The sequence below is a fragment of the Ictalurus punctatus genome, chromosome 19, assembly GCF_001660625.3.
Source record: "Ictalurus punctatus breed USDA103 chromosome 19, Coco_2.0, whole genome shotgun sequence".
Classification (NCBI taxonomy): domain Eukaryota; kingdom Metazoa; phylum Chordata; class Actinopteri; order Siluriformes; family Ictaluridae; genus Ictalurus; species Ictalurus punctatus.
The window spans coordinates 27,969,553-27,988,181 of NC_030434.2; the positions used below are offsets into that span (position 1 = coordinate 27,969,553).

At 43.8% G+C, this 18,629-nt stretch overlaps 2 protein-coding genes across 4 annotated transcripts; both read right to left on the reverse strand.

Annotated features, from left to right (window-relative positions):
* Positions 1-218: 218 nt before the first annotated feature.
* On the reverse strand, positions 219-3,832 carry phlda1 (pleckstrin homology-like domain, family A, member 1). 2 transcript variants are annotated; one of them, XM_017493808.3, is made up of 2 exons: positions 1,929-3,832; positions 219-1,054 (listed from the first exon to the last, which is right to left on the reverse strand). In XM_017493808.3, exons 1-2 carry the CDS (start codon positions 2,380-2,382, stop codon positions 1,050-1,052), a joined length of 459 nt encoding a protein of 152 aa, XP_017349297.1. In that variant the 5' UTR covers positions 2,383-3,832; the 3' UTR covers positions 219-1,049. The 2 variants fall into 2 exon arrangements, with proteins under 2 accessions (XP_017349297.1, XP_017349296.1); XM_017493807.3 differs by lacking the exon at positions 219-1,054 and adding an exon at positions 1,075-1,464.
* Positions 3,833-4,667: 835 nt separating this feature from the next.
* nap1l1 (nucleosome assembly protein 1-like 1) lies at positions 4,668-17,416 on the reverse strand. Of its 2 annotated transcripts, XM_047162344.2 has the most exons (16): positions 17,277-17,396; positions 15,973-16,010; positions 15,729-15,811; positions 14,017-14,119; positions 13,745-13,886; positions 12,816-12,896; positions 12,590-12,718; positions 12,128-12,199; positions 10,260-10,399; positions 9,898-10,043; positions 9,725-9,744; positions 8,514-8,636; positions 8,178-8,210; positions 8,034-8,084; positions 7,481-7,517; positions 4,668-6,247 (listed from the first exon to the last, which is right to left on the reverse strand). In XM_047162344.2, the coding sequence occupies exons 2-15, from the start codon at positions 15,987-15,989 to the stop codon at positions 7,512-7,514; spliced, it is 1,146 nt and encodes a 381-aa protein (XP_047018300.1). In that variant the 5' UTR covers positions 15,990-16,010; positions 17,277-17,396; the 3' UTR covers positions 4,668-6,247; positions 7,481-7,511. The 2 variants fall into 2 exon arrangements, with proteins under 2 accessions (XP_047018300.1, XP_017349271.1); XM_017493782.3 differs by lacking the exon at positions 7,481-7,517 and having other exon boundaries at positions 17,277-17,416.
* Positions 17,417-18,629: the final 1,213 nt, after the last annotated feature.

An 18,629-nucleotide genomic window follows, 5' to 3' on the forward strand; every position in this document is an offset into this window, starting at 1 on the left:
CAGAAGAAATTAAATCAGATTACAAATACAAATAGTTGTCTGTCTCGCTCTCTCTCTGCCCGTGTCTCCCCGTCTCTTTACCTGTCTGTCTCTCTCTCTGTCCATCTGTGTCTCTCTGTCTGTCTGCCCGCCCTTCTAGCTGTCTGATTGTTTGTCTATATCTCTTATTGTGTGTGTGGGTGTGTGTGTGTGTGTTAATAAAGAGTAAAACAGCAGTGTGTGACTGAAATGAAGTGTTTAATTATGAAAGCAGCTTTAACAACCACATATCTCTCTCTCTCACACACACAAAGATCTGAGGTCAATCATCAGCTTTACACGACAGCGAGAAAATCACCTCACACATATCACATCACCAACCTCCAGACGGATCAGACACCTCCCTCCATCGTTATAGAACGGTTTGTTCCAGCTGCAGACAGACAGACAGACAGACAGACACACACACACACACACACACACACACAAACACACACACACACACACACAGTCATCTCCTTCACTCCTCTGTCTGTTGTCATCATTGTGTCTCTGTTCTCAGGCCCGGTCCCTCACACACCTGACACAGGAAGTGAACTCCATCTCCTACTACTGCTGGGACATGGTATCCATGACAACCAGACTTCATAACCACACCCACACCGTAAAGGAAAAGGGAGAGTCACACAGGACAACAATGTCCTGGAACACACCATTCCCAAACAGAAGGGGAAGGTCTGTCTGTAGCTGGAACAGACCATTGACCTGAACAGAAGGGGATTGATCTAAATCACTGATGACATCATCACAGTGACATCATACACTGGGGTGAAGTGTTCAGTAGAGCTGACGGAGAAGTTGGGTGGAGAAACAGGGTGTCTTTGGCCTGATGAATGAAGAGGAAGCTACTGATTTACACACACACACACACACACACACACACACACACACACACACACACGTAGATGAAGGCAGGAGATCAGTTCCACAGTTGGAGTGTATCCGTGTGTGTGTGTGTGTGTGTAATCTCCGTCTCTTCGTCTGTCTGTGTGATGAGCTGATGAATCCATTTAACCTGCAAACACAAATCACACAGTCCTGAACACACTCTTCACCATGAAAAGTCCAAGTACTTGCGCATTAAATCTTTGCATTGTGATGTGGAGAGGAGGATCATGGGTAAACGTGGCACTGTAGCACTCAGTGCTCCTATGAGATAACTGCACACTGTGCGTATCTTCAGTGCTGTGTGTCAGGCGAGTGCTGATTGGTTGGCTTGGTGTCTGATTGCGTACACAAATGTTTTGATGAGATGTTGTGACATTTCTCCTGCAGGTTTTAATCAAATTCAGATTAATATTGTTTTATTGAGAGTAATACTGTTCAAGTGCAAACAATAAAATCAAAACAGTTCATTTCTCCTCATCGCCTCCAGACGAGCGCCTGCTCCGAAACGGCTTTCTGAAACTGTAGTCCGTTATAATCCTTAAAACACAGAAACAGATGAAACACGCCGTGTATAGACACATAAACCTCGTATATAAGAGGAATAAATGAGACTTTACACTGTGAAACAGAATATTACAAATAAAACAGAAAGAACAAGAGATCCCTGATTTAATTTACACAAACATTCCACAACACATCTTACAAATAACACACACACACAGGCGCACGTGTGTGTGTGTGTGTGTGTGTGTGTGTGTGAGAGAGAGAGAGAGAGAGAGAGAGAGAGAGAGAGAGATGTTTGTGTTCAGGTGTTGGCTTGTGATTAATTGTGTGGGAGATGTAGTGGAGCTGCACGTGCACCTGTTCCCTGCAGAATGTCATTAACTCATTAGATTTTAATTAGTGAGAGTTAATTAATGTAAATTAAAGTCAGTTCAGGAATAATCGGAGTGTGTGCGGCAGGAATGTGTGTCGTTATAAACCGTCTGCGTGTGTCTCACCGCTGTGCGCGCGGCTCTCCCCCGCCGGTACCGTGACCTCCGTTTCCGGTTTGCTGATGACGAGCCGCTGCTGTTTGTGGCGCGTGGAGCGCACCGCGAGCACGGCCTGTCGGTTTTTATATTGCACCATCTGCAGCGTGATCTCCGCGCTCCAGCCTTCGTCCGCCCGGCACCGGAAGTCGATCTCCTTCCCGTCCGCCATCACCACGGTGAAGTAGCCGTGTTTGCCCTTCCGCTCCACGCAGTCCACCGTCTTCACGCGCGAGAAGTGCAGCTCTTTGCCCTTTCCCGCCGGGTGCGCTGGCGGGTGCCGGTGCGCGTGTTTGGGCGCGTGCAGCAGTACGGCTTCTTCCGTGAGCGTGCAGTGTTTCCGCTTCCACATCTGCAGCAGTCCGTCACTGCGCTTCTCCAGCACGCCCTCCTTCAGCACGCGCGGACCCTGCTGCTGCTGCATCACCAGGAGCGCGAGAATGAGGATGCACAACACCGCCGGCACGCGACCACTGAGCTGAGCGCGCAGATAAACGCGACACACTTACACACTCATTCACACACTCTCTCTCACACACACACACACACTGAGTGAAAGACAGCAGTGTCGGTCTGTCTCTCACCAACAGCCTACAGACATCCCCGATCCGCACGCGCTGGTGTGTGTGTGTGTGAGAGATTGAGTGGGCTTAATCCTGCGCTCGCGCGCCCCCGGGTGCCGTGCAGCTAAAGGCGCAGAATTGCAGCAAAACCTTTCAATAAAGGTTTTCTCCGTGTGTGTGTGTGTGTGTGTGTGTGTGTGTGTGTGTGTGTGTGTGTGTGTGTGTGTGAGTGAGAGAGAGAGAGAGAGAGAGAGAGAGAGAGAGAGAGAGAGAAATGAGTGAAGCAGGTCCGGTTTGTTTAATCTTACACTCATTCACTGCTGATGATTAAATTTTGTTGCCAGATTAATAAACATTTAGTAAAATGATAGTGGGCGTGGCTTTGCTTTATTTAGACTGGTACAGATGATGGATTGAGTTTACAGTGAAATACAGAATAATGACAGAAGTGATGTTTAGTGTGTCAGCAGTGAGTGTACACAAGCCCCTCTGTAACACTAAAAATCCACACACTTCTTTTTATATTCCCCATAAATCATAAACAGTGTTTCAAAATGAGTCATTCTTCGTTTTCTCTCCAACGTGATGCCACATTGGAACAGGCCCCACCCCACCCTCGACTCTGCCCTATTAGCATAGCTCCTCCCCTGAGTGAGCTGCACACAGTTGGCCATGTTCTCCAGCATCAGAACCACTGAACATGCAGTGAAGTTTAACTTTTGAAGGAAAATGTGCCACAAAAATACCTTAAATCAGTTCACACCAGACTGCTTTGTGAACGCGGGCCAGTACAAAGCAGGATTTACTGGATTTGATTCTCAAGAACAGATCAGTACTGTTCCTGATCCAGCTTCACCTCCAGAAGATGGAAGTGTCGCACTTTATCTTTTGTGAAATGTTTGTAAACCTTTTAAATGAGCTCAGTAGCAGATTCCATGGCAACGTGGCTAAAGTTTTTAGATCCTGGCAGAGCTAACTCCTCATTTTTATTTTAACCTGAAAACACTTCCTGTCTGTATAATTCATACCTACAGGGCTGAACACCGGTATTTAGGCATCAGTCGGACTGATTCTCCTGCTGCATTGTTGATTGTAGTATCAGAAGCACGAGCTGTTCTCTTCTGGAAAGGGGGTGGAGACCAGCAGCTCATTTGCATTTAAAGAGACAGACACCAAAATAGCATGGTTTTTGCTTCCACCCAAAAAGAGGCATTTACAGCAGGGTGTAAATGAACCATGGGGTATTTACAGATGAAACTTCACACACATTATAGGGACACTGGAGACGTAATAGATCTTCAATATTTAGCTTCTCCCCCTCAAAAAAAAAAAAAAAAAAAAAAAAAAAACCCCACCACATTTAGCCCATTTGTCATTTCCCTCCCTTTCAGTTCAAGTTAATGATTTGAGTCCAGGTGAGTTACTGTTAGCATCCTAAAGATGATTTCCTTTAACAGCATGTCTGAGTGTTTTAATCCTCTTACACCACAGCAACAATTACAATTTATTTATTAAACAGAATTTCACACATCCATTTATAGTTACACATTTGTTTCTGAAACAGGTTAGCTTCTGTTGTCACTCACATTATCGCAGCTATGAACACTCGCTCCCTCGCCATCCCTCCCTCTATCCTCTTCCTTCAACATCAGAGAAATCACAGCTTCTGTTAGTGAAAAACCATCAAGAATCGTAATCCCCTTCGACCTGAAGATGAGGGAAAACTTAACGTTATAGCTTTACCAGACACTGGAGACTCCTTCCATAAATTACAGAAACGGGCACCAGATCCAAGATTTAAAAAAAAAAAAAAAAAAAAAAAAAAAAAAAAAAAAAAAACTGGTTGTGGAGCGTCTGCTGTACAAGTCTGAGCGGTTACCATAGAAACGGTACAGTATTAGAATGAGTGCTTTAATATAAATCTGACCTTAATACACCTTCTCACCAATCACAATCCAGAACTCAGCAGCACTGTGGCATACAATACTAACACCTAAAAACCCACGATTCACTATAACCAGGAAACAAACCTCAGGCAAAACTTGCTAGAATTTATTATATAAAAAAATAATAGAAAGTACTTTAGCTTGTTTTGTTTGTCACACACACAGAGGAAAAACTAAAGGATAATGAACAGAGAAGGTGGTGCACATAGAACCGGTTTATTGAATGAGTACACATCTGAGTACATTAGTACATCTGTAACATGGAGGACTGTCAACAGCAGCTGCAGCTCTCTCTCTCACACACACAGAATGCAGGGAATTATGGGAAATTCACACTACTGCACACCTTAACACGGGTCCACTATCATCTAGAACACATCCAGAGTCAGCATGCTAAACTGCTCTCATCATTGGTCCAAACTGGTGTGGTGGGTGAAGTTAAGCTGTTTGTGGGTGGGGCAATCTGAGGGTAAAGGTTAAAGCTCAGTCTGAATCCTACACTTCAACTCAGATGCTGAAGTGCTACAATAATAAAACACAGAATTAGTGTGTATTAGAAGCTGATCTTCAGGATCAGATCCAGTTTAGAACTTTACAGAACCGTTCCCCTTGGAAACCTCAGCATGCTTCCTGTGCCAGGGTCTGACAGGTGTGTGGGCAAAGCCACTTCCATACCGGACTGGAATGAAAGGAAGTCAAAATTCAGCTAACCAGAACAGTTAACAGAATGATTACTATTGCAGGTGGAGCAAGTTCCACACCATACAGCAACACACAGCAGGTGACGACTAAGCCAATCAGAGCACAGCTTTCTCTCACCTGATGCTTAAAGTGCTACAACAAAAATAAACCTAAGCAGCTGGGGGTGGAGCCCATCACATTCCTGACTGGCAGAACTGCTACTACAGACAATAAGGCAACCATGTGCGCAGAGCCTACCCTACACCTGTCCTAACAGGAAGCGAGTCAGGATTTAGCCAACCAGCACACAGGAGGGTTAGGACTCGAATCACAGGCTTCAGTTATTCACAGCTAGGGATTTATTTACTTCCTGAATGAACAGGAAAACTGTCAGGATTCAGCCAATCACAGAGCAGAACAATTTATCAGCCTCCAACGGCCCCGAAGTGCTGCTAGCTATATAAAAAAAGTAAAAAATAAATTTAAAAATAAAGAAAGGCATGGGGCGGAGTTAACTGCACTGGAATGACAGATCAGGGCTACATGGCTCCTCCCACAGAGCATGTGGAGCTAAAACCAAGCTGAAAGTGTCCCAGGTGGGACTGGAGTCAATTCCACACTAAATTGGCAGAATTCAGCCAATCAGTGAGCAGGAATGCACAGAGCTGTAAATCCTGACTACTTTCCCAGCCAATGATTTCTTGGGACAGGTCTGGATTCAGCCAATCGGAGAGCAGGTAGCCCTGGCTGGTGTTGAGTCATGTTTCTGGAATGTTCCTGCATGTAGGTGTGTATATAGGGGTGGGTTTGGGGTTGCAGTGAGTGAGCCACAGCTGCTGTTCACGAGAGAGAGAGAGAGAGAGAGAGAGAGAGAGAGAGAGAGAGAGAGAGAGAGAGAGAGAGAGAGAGAGAGAGAGAGAGAGGAGAGAGAGAGAGACACAGAGAGTGTGCACTTTGTGTGGGTGTCATTAATTATGATTAATCTACCAATAGAGAAATACAAAACATAAGGCTGGACCAGAGGAGGGGATTTACACCATTACAGGGCAGTGCGTGTCCATCACTGCTGTTTACACTCCGCCGGCGGGTTCGCATCCTTCTGTAACACACAAAGATTACAGACTGCAGTATCAAACTGTACTGCAGATCATCACCCCCCCCCCCCCCCCCCCCCCACACACACACACACACACCAAGAGGAAAGACAAAGAAAAAAAAAAAACAATGACATGTTCAGGGAAATAAAAACATGTAATCAAACCGATGAGAATGAATAAATAGCTAAATGATGAAAGGAACTCAAGAAAAGAGAAAAAAAGAATTAAAAATAAAAATAAGTTATATGAAGGGTTCATAAGTCACAGTATATGAAGAGTGTTGTGTGAATATCAGTAACTGATCAACAGGATGTTCAAACACACTGAAGCCTAGTTCACGTTACACACGTTTTAGCCGCCCAGCTCGCCGAGAGAGGAAAAAAATAAAAATAAAAATAAATAAATTTAAAAAAAACAAAACAACCTTTGATCAGAGAGAAACCAAGCAATCAGCAGTTTACTGGTGTGTGTGAAATACTCAACACAGGATCACAGACACGTCACACACACACTTGGCATGTAAATATGAGGAGCTGTCGGGCAACTCCACATCCTGTGGTGTGAAGTGTCATCACAGGCAGTGATTATGGTGATGAGCTACAGCCAGTGAGAGCAAGGCATGGGGTGAGGTCACCGCGAGGAAGGGAAACCCGAGAAACCTTTGGCAGAAGTACATCCATCTTCAAATAAACAACTGTTTCACACGTGGTTTTCACATCATATATCTGTCACTTTTCGTGTGTGTAACACATAACGTAGTTTTTGGACAGTCAGTCACTGGGTGACAACTTGTCAGATCGTGCAGTGTGAAGTAGGCTTTATCACGAGTACTCAGGAGTAAGATCTAGACCCTGTAATTCTAGACCTCCTGCAGTTCTAGCTCAACTCAAATCCCATCATTCTACAGATGGAGCTCTGCAACCTCACAACACCTTCTGAAGAACCTGATCTACTGCTGTAGAAGATCCTGGAACAGAGGATCCACAGACAGGCTGTGATCAGCACACGCTCACAGATGGACTGATGACTGACACACACACACACACGGGGGGGGGGGCAGTCAAATATCCTCGAAGGGGCAGGGCTTAACTTCGTACAGAAGGTACAAAGGCAAACACACCCACTGTGTTACACTGGAACACACACACACGCGCGCCATGTTAGTGCAATGACATTGGTTTGGGGAGGGAGGGGAGGGGGGGGCCTTTAAATCTAGAGTCACACCTGTTACCTACCGGGGCTTGTGCTATGCTACACACACACCATTTAAACCTGAGTGAGGAGAGAAACACACAGAGGCAGGATTACAGCGGAGTAAAGAGCAAGCGCTGATTATTTGCTAAAACTGAACATGGAGGGATCAAACAGTAACTGAAGAAATTCCAAAAGGTTTAGTTGAGAGAAGTTACTGTTCATGCCTGGAGGGATTGGGGAAAGAAAAAAAAAAAGAAGAAAAAAAAAAGATGCAAGGAAAAACTGAAAGAAAAAAAACTTCACAAAGAGACTAATAAATTAAGAAAATTATAAAGTACAAAGATGTGTGATTACACTGTGCGCGCGCAGTTCCACTGAGTGAGCATTAGTGTGAAGCTGCTGATTGGTCGGTTGCTATAGTAACCATAAAACCAATTACAATGTGCCAGTATGAATTTTAATATTTACTTTATACACATTAAAGATCTCAGATTACAGTTTGTGCGCGTGTGAACGAACTGCAGTAATGCGCGTGTGAGAGCTGTAATAGTCACTATACACTGTTCAAATTAGAATATTACAGTAGGTGTGTACCTTCGGGTCGTAGTCTGGATCGTTCTCCTCATCTGCCTCCTCCTCTCCCTCCTGACACACACACACACACACACACACACACACACACTTGTGAGCATGCTCATCTCAACTGTATACCACTGATAACACATTAAACACACTCACCTCATCATCAGCCTCCTCTCCTTCCTCATCATACTGAAACACACACACACACACACACACACACAGAGAGAGAGAGAGAGATGAGTAAACATAACTCTGGTGTTCTAATTCGCACTTTTCTAGTGTTCACTAAGCAACAGTGCATTACAGAAGGTGGATTTGGAACACAGCCAGTGACCTGAAGCTGAAAATGTAATAAAGACAGACTTCTCTTCAACACCCTAGTTACACCTCCACAGGTACACTACCCCACTGTCCTCAGAGCTGAAGGTAAACGTTAGTTTCTCAGAGCGGCTGTGTCCTATTACTATGTGCAGTGTGCCCTCCTTCACTCACGTCATCATCGTCGTCCTCGATGGCCTCTCCGGTGAAGTACAGCACGGCACGCGGCACAATGTGCTCTCGGATAAAGTGACCGATCTCAAAGTCCGCCGCCAAGATGGCCTCAGAGTCCTCGTCCTGAACCGCACAACAGCAGGGTTAGTGCTCTACAACGATGCACCAAACACTACACTGCTCCATTTACACTCATAACACAGTGTGGGATAGGACTAGAGCTGCAACAACTAATCAATTCCGAAAATAGTCAATGAGTCTCATTATGGATTAGTTGGTCTGTGGGCGGCACGGGGGAGATTCTCATTGTTACTTCTGTTCCGAAAACACGCTTCAGAGAGTAAATACTAACGTTGTGTCCCAAATAAAGTACTGTACACTTACACCATGTACTCTACCGTGCTGCTTAAAAGGTTTAGTTTAATTCAAGTTTGTATGTTGTTGCAAAATTATATATTGTATTTGCATGCTCGCAGTGTAAATTCTGTCATTTATTATAACAGAAGTGATGTGTTAGTAACGAGGCCGTGTTGCTGATCAAACGCAGTGTAGACACGCTGATACAGAGTGTAGCGCAAGTAAGATCTGTAATGTCTAATTAAAACACTCTGATCAAAAGTAAACAAGTAAAATATTACTAAAGACACTAACAAACCACATGGTGAAGTGAGTTATTACTGTACGACCGTAGTTTAATCCTGTGATTTTTGTGCATCCATCAAAAATAATGCATAAACATTCTTATATATATATATATATATATATATATATATATATATATATATATATATATATATATATATATATATATATATATATATATATATATATTCATTATTATAAGTTTATATTGTGTACATGTATTTATTAATTATTTATGGATGCACAAAAAGCATCAAATTAAACTCCAATCCTAAATTAATTAATATATATTCTGGTGTGTGTATTGGGTTCTTTTATGTTTTGTACAAAGAGTTGTGTAAAGTTTTAGTCTGAAGTTTATATCTGTAACACTCGGTTTGTGGATTTAAATTTAAATAAACAAAAAAAAATTGGACTGAAAGCTTGCCCCGCCCCCACCCAATTAATTGAAATAAATGAAACAATCAGCCAACTGATCGATTATGAAAATATTCCATAGTTGCAGCCCTAGTTAAGACAGCCTGTGCTGGCTTTTTAAACAAGTGTGTGTGTGTGTGAGAGAGACTCACCAGTTCACCACTCTCTGGTACTGAAAGACAAAAGAACAGACACTGTTATTTAAACAGCCATAAACTCCACACCGTTACACCACCTAAACCCACACTCTCAACTCCACCCGAGTGACAATCAGCATGAATCTGGAACTCGATCATTCCTGACGGATCACGTGGGGTGTGTGTACCTTCAGGAGGGGAGAAGAAGTTGAAGAAGGAGTCATTAGGGACAGTCTTGGTGACCGTCCTCACCGTCCCTCTACCCTTATGCTTCTGCTTCTTCTTTATGGTCTTCAGAGTAACATTCTTCCCTTTGGTCCAGTCGATCGTGCACCTACACACACGCGGTTAGGGTTTATTCACGGGAGATTCACTGTATAAACACCTCACATACATCAAACTCAACAACATACAGGATACACAACACAAGCTGCAGGTGGTGTAGCGTGAGACGGGTACAGCATGGGAGACAGGTGTACAGTGAGGTTCAGAGAGACCGGTAGTGTGAAGGGCATATGGTCAGGTGTAGAGAGCGAGACAAGTGCTGTACCCAGTGCAGCCCATGATCTCAGGGCCGTCGAAGGAGAAGGGGTCGGACTCGTCAGGTTCAGATCTCATCTTGTAGGTCTTAGTGAGAACCGTGTTGGAGAAAAACTCGTTCTGCTCAAAGTGGAACTCTAACGTAAAACTCTATACACAAAGAGAGAGAGAGAGAGAGCACATTAAAGCAGGGAGTTGTATCTAATCCCTGTATGAACTGTATGCAGAGCTACTATGTGGTTTGGGACACAGCCTATGACCTGAAGTGGATAAGGACTAGTAAGGGACAACAGCAGTCAAGGTAATACTTGGGACACAGCCCAGTGACAGTAGAGAACCCTGAGGACATCAACTAAAAATAAACCCTTCCCAGTTACCATGACAACCATGTCCCAATTTCTCATCAGTGCATCTCTCCCTGTGATAATTACATTTCTTTCATGACATTTCCTCCAGAGGAAATACATACACCAAATTTATTTAGACATTGTCTGTTTATAGTTCTTTAAAACAAGTTAGTTCCTGTTCTCACTTACGTTATAGCAGCTATAAACACTCACCATCCTCTCTTCATGTTAATAAGATAGAAATAATAAACGAGGAGTCCCCTGTCACAGAAGGGCATAGCCAGAGCAAACTGGCCTACAAGTCACATCCATGTGTTCACCCCACAATACCAGATATAAATCTCAATTTCTAAATCACACAATGCTAAATCACAACTAAATCACACTTCCTATATCCTTCCTTATATGCCATAAGTTTATCACCTTGCCATGGAAACACATCAAACATCCATCCTCAATTTAGCAGCTTCAATGTCTGGGTATGATGTTGGCTGTGTTTGGTACCGCTCACATAAATTCCCCAGGAGGAGCATTTCAAAATCCAGAACATGTGGTTTTTTGTTTTTTTTTTAAACAATCCAAAGTGGCAGACTTCCTGTTGGGCAGAGCTAATACAAGCAAATGGAAAAAATGCCCGTCATGGTGAGAACAATGTCGTCACCAAAACATGTGATCAGACAACCTGTGTGGCAACCACAGCGATCAACTCATTCGGAAGTGTTAGCGGGCGCTGTGGAGTGCACTGGGCACACCAAGGACATAAGACTGAAGAATTATAGAATATTGCCAAGTTCAAGAATTTGAGTATTTCAAAGGAATGAAATACACTTGTGAACTAGGGGGTGCTGTAGAGCCAATGAGGCACGTCTATATCGAAATGCGATAAGTTAAACGAGATCCTAAATCAAGTGTATGTGTAAAATTTCATAAGTTTTCAGCCTCATAAGCCCCTCAAAACACCACAGGAAAATTAAAAAAAAAAAAAAAAGCTACATTTCATCCAACATGGCTGACTTCCTGTTGGGTCCAATTTAGTCTGATAAAACTAAGTGAACAATAATCATACCAAATACTGTGCACCTCTGAGCAACTTCATCTCAACCACTGACTCTTTGGTGGTGGTGATCTATAGCACCACAAACACTACATAACTGATTTTACACAGATCTGTGTGCCAACTTTCCTGAGTTTTCACACGACAAATGCCTAAATAAAAAAAGGCGTTTTTTTAAAAAAAAAAAAACAACCAGGCTTTAGCACCTCTGGTGCTCGGGCACCAATAAACTCAGCTCCTTGTGTTCCTGAGAAACTGTAAAGTGTGAACTCCTGAAGATGCGAGAAAATGTAGTTACAGGCTTTACCTCTGACTACTACAGAGCACTGACACTGGAGACTCCTTCCACACACGTTAAATAAACATGTTATTTTAAGAAAACTTCAATTACACACGTTTTTAGGACTTAAAAACTAGAGATAAAAATCACGGATTACACAAAAAGTGTGTTGAGTGTGTGTTAGTGTGATTGAGTACCATGGGCTGTCCTGCGTCTGAAAACTTGACCTTGATGTCCTGCAAGTGTTTGAGTATGGGTTCATCATGTTCCTGAAACACAGGTTCTATTAGAGTGCAGTTCACCAACACGCACAGAGAGACAGACGCACAGAGAGACAGACGCACAGAGAGACAGACGCACAGAGAGACAGACGCACAGAGAGACAGACGCACAGAGAGACAGACGCACAGAGAGACAGACGCACAGAGAGACAGACGCACAGAGAGACAGACGCACAGAGAGACAGACGCACAGAGAGACAGACGCACAGAGAGACAGACGCACAGAGAGACAGACGCACAGAGAGACAGACGCACAGAGAGACAGACGCACAGAGAGACAGACGCACAGAGAGACAGACGCACAGAGAGACAGACGCACAGAGAGACAGACGCACAGAGAGACAGACGCACAGAGAGACAGACAAAGTGTGTGTGTACCTGCAGCATTTCACTCAGCAGGTCAACGTTCTTAAATACGGTGAGCCAGAACTCAGGAATTCCTTTGGGATCCTCCTTCTCTTCATCCTTCTTCTCTTCTTCTACCTTCACCTTGTCCTTCAGCTCACTCTGTGCACGCACACACACACACACAGTTAAGTGCAGGACTAACCCAGAGGTCAGTGGTTCAGGATGCAGTGTTTCAGTATGTAAGGTGATGACTTACTGAGAGCTCCTCATCCTCAGCCTGTTTCCACTCACACTCCTCCTCTGTGGGTTCATACGCTGCCTTGATGATGTCACTGCGCTGAACACACACACGTCATGTTAACAGCACAACACAAATCCAAAAGCACTGATACAGAGCTGTGTCCATCTCTGTTCCCTACAGCAATCAATGAGAACCCAGACCTTCTGCTCAGTATCTGCAGCTACCAGCACTTTAAATTTAATACCATATTAAATACATTTCCAAAACATTGTAAGACCTGCAGGTCACTGCAGTCATGCTACACGACAGATCAGCTATAATGGACAGTGTTCATGCAGATACGTCCATTTCTGGGTTTAATAAACTATAGTAAACTTCTACACAGGTAGAAGTAGAGACCAGAACAAATATCCTTCACATTACCATTTACTCAAACACTGAAATACATACACTATTTCCTTTCTATATTAGAAGCCCCCCCTCACAGCAGTGATTACCAATTTTATCGTAGTTTAATGAATTTAATGTAACAAGTAGTTATCTGCAAAAATGTCTGTACATTTATTTATAACATTTTAAAAACTGAGTGTAACCCAGTCAGACGACTTTACCATCTCACACAGCAACTGGCCACAATAACATCTACACCTGCTTTACAGTGTCATTCCGCTGCATTTTAACACCTTTGAAACGTGAACTTAGGACATTTTAATGCTAATAAGGCCTTATTTTTAAAGTAAGGAATTCAAGACAAACTTTAAGGTCCTGCAGAAACCCTGGAGGAGAACTGCTCTGGGACAACGTCCACTGTTAAGTGCTATACAAATAAAACTGAAAAGAATCAGTTCTGGCGTTTATTAATCCTCCATACTGGTCATTAAGAACCAGGGGAAGTGTGCGTCATAACGAGGTAAAGCAGAGCGTGACTGTGTGTGTACACTAACCTTGTCATAGAGAGGTTGGTAGAGTGCAGCGTACTTCCTCTCCAGCTCATGCACTTCCTCGTAGAACTTGGCTTCAATGTGAGCACATTTCACCTGCAGGTTCTTCAAAGCGTTCACTCTCCGCTTCACCACCCGCGGCAGACTGACACACACACACACCCCACATCATATACTACTACACTACAGCAGCGAGAACAGTTACAGTAGTCTTTTAACCTGGTGTGCCTTTCCAAATGTACAAAAGCCTATTGGGTGTGCGTGTATAAACGTACCTCTCCATGTATCCTGACGGAGAACCCACAAGTCCATCCAATCTCTCCTGTAGCGCCGCCAGAATCTGAGGGTTCTGCATCATCTGTACTGTCAGCTGTCGAGCTAGACCAGACCAATCACACAGATCATGTCAAGCGAGACCTGACCGATCACAGAGTACGCTTACATGGACAGCAGTAATCTAATTATTGACCTTACTCTGACAGACAATATTGTGATTAAAGTGTTTACATGAGGCACTTTTAGAATACTGCTTTCATGTACCTGTTTTACATGTTCTACAACATAGCCCGATTAACAGCACACGTCATTACGTCCCTACGCCATGCTGTCCAACGTTCCCTCCAGAATGTCACGCATCAACACACAGTCCTCGTTATGGTACCGTATACAGTTTTGGGTGTTTTTATTAATTTTTTACGAATGCTTCAAGTGCGGTTAACTATTTGTCATGCTATACATGCTTCTAGACAACTGCTTGGAACCGTGGGCTGAGTCCCAAACCGTGTACTTACCTACTGCATAGTAGCCGAGATACATGTATTTCGCTTGCTATAGGCCTATAGTAGGTATGTGCGCGATTTGGGACACAGCTGTGCTCTCGTTTGCCGTAAAATTGTTGAGCACTGCCGTGTGTGATCGTGTCCTGTCACAAATAGCGGCGAAAACTCACAACGGTAAAAATGTGATTAAGGTGTTTACATGTCTGTAATACACCTCGATAATGCGACTAAAACAGGAATACTTCGAGTGTGACCTTAATCGAGTTAATATTGGATTATTTGTTGTCCATGTAAATGTACTGACAGATCATCTCAAACTAGATCAGACCAATCAAACACAGGGTAAATAAAAATACAGGAGTCAGTGAGGTGACTTTACCTAAACCAATACAGAGACAGAAGAGTAGCATCATAAATATAAAAGATGGAGGTTGAAATGGATTTCCTCTCAGGTGTTGAGAGTCTGTACGTGTGATGTTTCAGAGGAACATGAGATGAAAACCCTCTAAATTCACCTGTACTCCCTCTCCCTCACACTAACACTGCAGAGGTGGCCTATGTGCACCACACACCCCCTCCCTACTTAGGCAGCCTAATACTGAAGGGAACTAGAGTGGAGTCAGCATGCTGAAGTGTGATAAAGGATCAGAGTATATCAAATAATGATCATCAGCACAGGGTTCTGCATTACTCAGCATTATTTAACAGGGTACCGAGGTCATAGTGGGATCAATAACACACACATACACACACACACACACACAGTAGATGACTGAAAGTGTGATAAGCACCAGTGAAACAGCAGGAATGTACAACCCCTGGGAAAGATGATGGAATCTCCACAATTGGAGGATGTTCACTCTGCTTTAATACTTTATAGCAAATAAACAAAGTCACACGTATGACAACTTTTTGTTTACAATCTGAAATTTCTGGCTTCCCTAAACAACTGAATATAATTACACTTGTACTTTGCTGCTCCTCTTCGGGCTTTTATGCCAGCAGAGTTTGAAGGCGTGGACTTTATATTCTCCACCTGGCTGTTCCAGCTTTCTAGAACAGCGGTTAGCAGATCAGCACTGCAGGATGGAGCCTTGTCCTGGAACAGTTTTTACACGACCACCATAAATGTTCAGTGGGATGGAGATCTGGACCGTGTGCTGGCCAGGCCAGAGTTGATCTGTGTGTATGTGTGCATGCACGTGTACCTTTACTGTCCTCTCCAGTCTCCTCCTCTTCCACTTCCTCTACATCCTCCATATCAGCCTGATCCAGCTCAGCCTGCTCCTTACTGCACACACAAATAAATAACAAAATGGAGGTACTGTTACTCCAACTCTAGTGTGCGGCTGTATCCCAAATTACTGACCCTACACACTAAGGCCGTGCATGATGAGAGTATTATTGGGACACAGCCCAAGACACTACAGGACAGGAGGGAGCAATACTCACTTATCCAAGTCGGCCATGACGGGTCACTGTGCTCGAGCCTGGAACAACATCATGCATAATTTTTTATTTATTTATTTATATATACATATATACACACACACACACACACACACACACATATATATATATATATATATATACACATATACATACATACACACACAGCACCACCCATCACACCCCCGGGCTCATTATGGACAATCATGGACAGGGCTGTAAATCAGTGTCTAAAGGAACCAGGATACTATAGCAGTACACTATATCCCCCTACACCAGTTCACTGATGATTCAATCCTGCTACAGACTGACCAAACTACCTCTCTGATCTAAAGTGGTTTAGCCCAAATTCTTACTGACCCCTTCCTCTGTCCAAATCATCATCATCATCATCATCATCATCATCATCAGGCCCTCTCAAGTGCATTACCTATAGCACCCTAAAACACACACCACTCCATCTCTACAATGGCGTCATAATGGTCATAATTAGCTAGGAGGCTAATAAAATTGCCCAGGCGGAGCAGGAAGCTGTGGCCGGGTTTCAGAGCCCGGACCCCGGCTAGCTCCCCCACCACGTGTCGCTCCATCCAACCGCCCGGCTACTGCGCCGCTAGCTAGAGGCTAACACACATGTCCTCCTGCTACACACCGCGAGCGGACACACACACAAATCTGATTATAAACAGTAAGAAGTACATTATTAATGTGCTCAGTAGTGATGCCAGTCATGCTAAGCTAGGCTAATTAAAGACTGCGCGCGCGCAGAGAGCGCATCATTAACTAATCCAGCGCGAGGCCGAGCTCACTACAGGCTAGCTACATTAGCGCTAGTTAGCGGTTTGTCGTGTAAGTTAGGTCAGCTAAATGCTAACGTTAAAGAGAAGCCTCCTCACAGCGTTTACCTCAGACACAGATGTATACATACGGGTGTGTGGAATTTCTCACTAACGCTCCAGAAATAAGATTAAAATCAATGTAAAGGTGTCTGTGCGGGTAAATATACCGCTTCAGCCGTGTATTCTGTCAGATTAAACTCGATTACTGATCTAATAAGAATAAAGATGAAGGCTGAGGTAATGAAAGCGTCTCGTGAGGAAACACCAGCCATTTTCACTCAGCCCTCAGTGTATCTCCATCATGGCGCGGTGTGTGTGTGTGTGTCTGAGAGAGGTATAAAACACCGCGGAGTGCCACGGCTCACTCCCCTTCAGCACAGCTCTCCACACCGCGATGACGCGCACTAAACTGCGGGTTTTTCTGTAAATAAAGTGTAAAGAACGAACAGAAGCGGCGGTACATCTCACCGTGTGTATGTTCGCGCGGTGTCCGGCGGGAGCTTCTGCGCATGCGCATCGACGCACACTGACGGCGGCGGGAAAACAAGAGGCCCGATACCCGTGCCGCGTGCACTCATATACGTCCCGCGTCATCACGTAAGTCCACGGTCACCAGGGCAACGTGCAGTGTGGGCGGGGTCAGCGCAGGCCAGGCTGTCAAGCCACACCCCCTTTCCTTCTCTCCCCCTTCAATGTGAGTAATGGAGTTAGCTAGCAGTCGATGCGCAAAAGTTTGTGCACCCTAACAACTAACTAAAGAAAATATATGTTTTCACTTTCACAGATGTTCCTTTATTCTCACACGTAACGGAAATGCTTAAATAGTGTACTTTATAGAGAAATATTACTAACAGAAAAATCACAATGACGTCAGTTCAAAGGTTTGTGCACCTTTAGGGTCAAACAGAGAAATCAATGAAATATATGTTTTCCACAGGTTCCTTCATTCTCACAACAAAAATATTCAAATGCTGTGTGTTATAGTGAAATATTCAATTGTGAAATATCAAAATGATTTTTCATTTTAATTTTCAAAATATCACACACACACAGACACACACGTCTTATTCTGTTACATATGTAAATAACTTTTAATCTGTTCATTTTTAATCAGCAAAGCATGGGGGTGCAAACTTTTACTCAAAACATAATCAAAGACACAGAGATGTTTTGATCAGCATTTATAAATGGGTACCTGTGTGTGTGTGGGGGGGGGTGCTGATGTGTGTGATCTTTGTGCTGACAGTAAGTGGAGACGATTTGCAGATATCGACAACTATTAAATATTCATGCACATTGAATTTCACCCTCACACACACACACACACACACACACACACACACACACACACACACACAGAATTTAATACACAATCCACACAAACCACATGATTCAGGTGGACACTACTTGTCATGTGGGACTCTGCTTACCTCCAGGTTCCTGTGTGTGCAGCTACACACCTGTATATCTGAGGGGACTGTAAGCAGTACAGGTGCTCCACAGGGGAATGTTCTCTTCCTGATCACTTTATACACCTCTGATTTCAGGTGTGACTCTGAAATGTGTCATATGCAGAAGTTCTCAGATGATTGTGGCTATTGTGGTGTGTACTGTGTAAGGAAGTGTGTGAGGAGAAGGAGTACAGGAACCTGAATAACAGCTTTGTGGCTTCATGGTGTGGCGTTAGAACCATCTTCAGCTTAACACCAGCAAGATAACGGAGGCTGTGGTGGGTTTTGGTAAGAAGAAATCTGCTCCAGCCACCATTGAGGTGGTACATGGGTGGCTGTGGCTCAGGTAGAGCGGATTGTCCACTAATCC